At 49.0% G+C, this 3,399-nt stretch overlaps 1 protein-coding gene across 1 annotated transcript; it reads right to left on the minus strand.

Annotated features, from left to right (window-relative positions):
* Window positions 1–1,709: 1,709 nt before the first annotated feature.
* On the minus strand, window positions 1,710–2,543 carry LOC138762457 (PE-PGRS family protein PE_PGRS26-like). The gene has a single exon (XM_069936214.1). The coding sequence runs from the start codon at window positions 2,541–2,543 to the stop codon at window positions 1,710–1,712; it is 834 nt and encodes a 277-aa protein (XP_069792315.1).
* Between the last annotated feature and the right edge of the window lie 856 nt (window positions 2,544–3,399).

The following is a 3,399-nucleotide window of genomic DNA, read 5'->3' on the forward strand; positions in this document are numbered from 1 at the left end:
TTCATAATTTTAAAGAATATGAAAATGATTTTTTTTTTATAAAAGTTACAATCCAGTCACTGATACACCAGTCAACACCATCAACTTGGGGCAAGGAATGAAAAACTAAATCCAGTTGGTAAATGCAACAACTGACACATTCAGGGGAGAATTCATGGTTAGAAAAATTAAGCCAAAGCAAGACGAAATACCTTTAAAAGATGAAACAATGGCAATGGTATGTATTTATGTTCAAAATGATAAAGGCACCATGACCTTGATTATCAGTGAGCAATGATTATCCAAATGGAAAACATCTTCTGTTTGTTAACTTGTCATATCACCTTCTTTGCTGCATTGATAAGCTTACAAAATGACACTGGTTCAATCTTGCCCTTCACTAACCATCACCCACACTAACTTTCTCCCTCCCACCAGCACATCTCCCATCGGTCAATAATTCTCAATGGGCATCAGCTTGATTGGATTCTGCCTGACCAAACCATCTCTGCCAGATTTTGCTTTTGTGCTGTATTTCCAGAATCCAATTATCTTGCTTTCATTCTTAGTCTCCACAAACCTTGAGAGACTACTTTTCAATCTTTAATGTAAACTCTGCCAATGCCACAAATGTTCTTGATGGGTGGCTGGGTCATAATCCATTTTTTTAAATTTTCTTTGGCTTGGCTTCACAGACGAAGATTTATGGAGGGGTAATGTCCACGTCAGCTGCAGGCTCGTTTGTGGCTGACAAGTCCGATGCGGGACAGGCAGACACGGTTGCAGCGGAAAATTGGTTGGTTGAGGTTGGGTGTTGGGGTTTTCCTCCTTTGTCTTTTTTTCAGTGAGGTGGGCTCTGCGGTCTTCTTCAAAGGAGGTTACTGCCCGCCGAACTGTGAGGCGCCAAGATGCACGGTTTGAGGCGATATCAGCCCACTGGCGGTGGTCAATGTGGCATACCTCTTCATGAATTACAATTACAATAGATTAGGTGGTTCTGAAAACAAGTAAAGCAGAAGAACTGCAGAAGCCAGAATTACTAGTGAACAAAGAGAAGCTGGAGGAACTCAATAAGTCAGTTAGTATCCAAAATTAGAAATTATCAATTAATTTTTGGATCAAGATCTTTTAATTGAGAAATCTCGTGATGAAGGGACATGAGCCAAGACATTAATTAACTAAACATTTTTAATGAAGGATGCAGCCTGACCTGACAAGATTCCTCCAGCTTGTCATTGCTCAATAAAAGTGAGGAATCTGCAACCTGATTTTATAAGCATTTAAAAAACCCAAAGCTGGGGAAACCCAGCAGATCAAGCAGTATACTCTGCACAACAAAGATAAAGACACGCTATGGACATTTTAGGCTTGAGCCCTTCATCAAGGTACAGGGGAAGGGAGTCTGCTCTTCTACATGTTTGTAGAACTTGAGAGCAGTAGGGATTACAGTTGGGAAGCAGTGAGAGAATCCCACAGAACTCCCTTCGGAGAGGTAAGGAGAACATTTTGTCAGGGTAGGCAACTCAAAGACATTTCAGAGTTTTCCAGTAGTCGGAAGTAAAACATGAAAGTCTGCAGACACCATGGTTGAAGTAAAAACAATGCTGGGGAAACTCAGCAGGTCAAACAGCATTATTTATATGGCAAAGATAAAGATACATAACCCATTTTGCGGATCGAGTCCATCATCAAGGACGAGCATTGCTTTTTTAAAAAATCCAACTACGTTGTCACAGACTTTGTTCTTCTTTATAAGTCTTTTCCTCGACTAACATTTTAGATTTGCTGCTCCTTCCCCGCTGCTCCTTCCCCGCTGCTCCTTCCCCGCTGCTCCTTCCCCGCTGCTCCTTCCCCGCTGCTCCTTCCCCGCTGCTCCTTCCCCGCTGCTCCTTCCCCGCTGCTCCTTCCCCGCTGCTCCTTCCCCGCTGCTCCTTCCCCGCTGCTCCTTCCCCGCTGCTCCTTCCCCGCTGCTCCTTCCCCGCTGCTCCTTCCCCGCTGCTCCTTCCCCGCTGCTCCTTCCCCGCTGCTCCTTCCCCGCTGCTCCTTCCCCGCTGCTCCTTCCCCGCTGCTCCTTCCCCGCTGCTCCTTCCCCGCTGCTCCTTCCCCGCTGCTCCTTCCCCGCTGCTCCTTCCCCGCTGCTCCTTCCCCGCTGCTCCTTCCCCGCTGCTCCTTCCCCGCTGCTCCTTCCCCGCTGCTCCTTCCCCGCTGCTCCTTCCCCGCTGCTCCTTCCCCGCTGCTCCTTCCCCGCTGCTCCTTCCCCGCTGCTCCTTCCCCGCTGCTCCTTCCCCGCTGCTCCTTCCCCGCTGCTCCTTCCCCGCTGCTCCTTCCCCGCTGCTCCTTCCCCGCTGCTCCTTCCCCGCTGCTCCTTCCCCGCTGCTCCTTCCCCGCTGCTCCTTCCCCGCTGCTCCTTCCCCGCTGCTCCTTCCCCGCTGCTCCTTCCCCGCTGCTCCTTCCCCGCTGCTCCTTCCCCGCTGCTCCTTCCCCGCTGCTCCTTCCCCGCTGCTCCTTCCCCGCTGCTCCTTCCCCGCTGCTCCTTCCCCGCTGCTCCTTCCCCGCTGCTCCATCCCCGCTGCTCCTTCCCCGCTGCTCCTTCCCCGCTGCTCCTTCCCCTCTGCTCCTTCCCCTCTGCTCCTTCCCCTCTGCTCCTTCCCCTCTGCTCCTTCCCCTCTGCTCCTTCCTCCACTCCCAACTTCAGCCTTTTTATTCAGACATCTACCCATTTTTCCAGATTTCTGACAAAGGGCTCAGGCATGAAATGCCACTTGGCTTTGAATTTTTTTGTATGTTGCTTTACTGACTGAGTTTCTCCAGCACTTTCTTGTGTTGCAAGGGATTCTCCAGTCTTATTTTAAAATTCAAGCTAGAGTGTCATTTTTTTTGGCTTCTGTGGATTGACTCCTGTAAAATATGTAATCTGTCTGCAATATAAAAGGAACAAAGAGGTTTAACGACAGTTGACGATGGCCAATAAATGTTGAAATTGCCCATGTTGACCAAATCTCAAAACAAAATGAAGAAAAATCTACGTTGAAGATTTGCTTAATATTTCACCAAAATGAATTTACACCACTGCAAAAATGGCTTTCAAGTAATGAGTTCAAAAGTTGTGGAGAATCCTCAGCCCCTTGTATCAACTGTGGATGAGAAGACCGCTTGCAGAAATAGCTTTGGCGCAACTCCATAGGCTTTTTCAGGTGCATTCTACGCTAAGAATGCGCCTGAAGAAGCAGAAGCGGCCCTTTAAATTGCCATTCAGGTGGCAGCGTTTAAACCGCAACGCTGGTCACCTGAAGGACACGGCTGCACAGGATGCGGCTCTGAGCACACTCGGCTCCTGCCCAGTGTCAGCTGTGATCAGCAGCCTGACCCTTTAACATCTGCTTTAAGCCAGCTGCATTCAGGTGGCTGGGGGAGCCACTG

This window comes from Narcine bancroftii, chromosome 4 (assembly GCF_036971445.1).
Source record: "Narcine bancroftii isolate sNarBan1 chromosome 4, sNarBan1.hap1, whole genome shotgun sequence".
NCBI lineage: Eukaryota > Metazoa > Chordata > Chondrichthyes > Torpediniformes > Narcinidae > Narcine > Narcine bancroftii.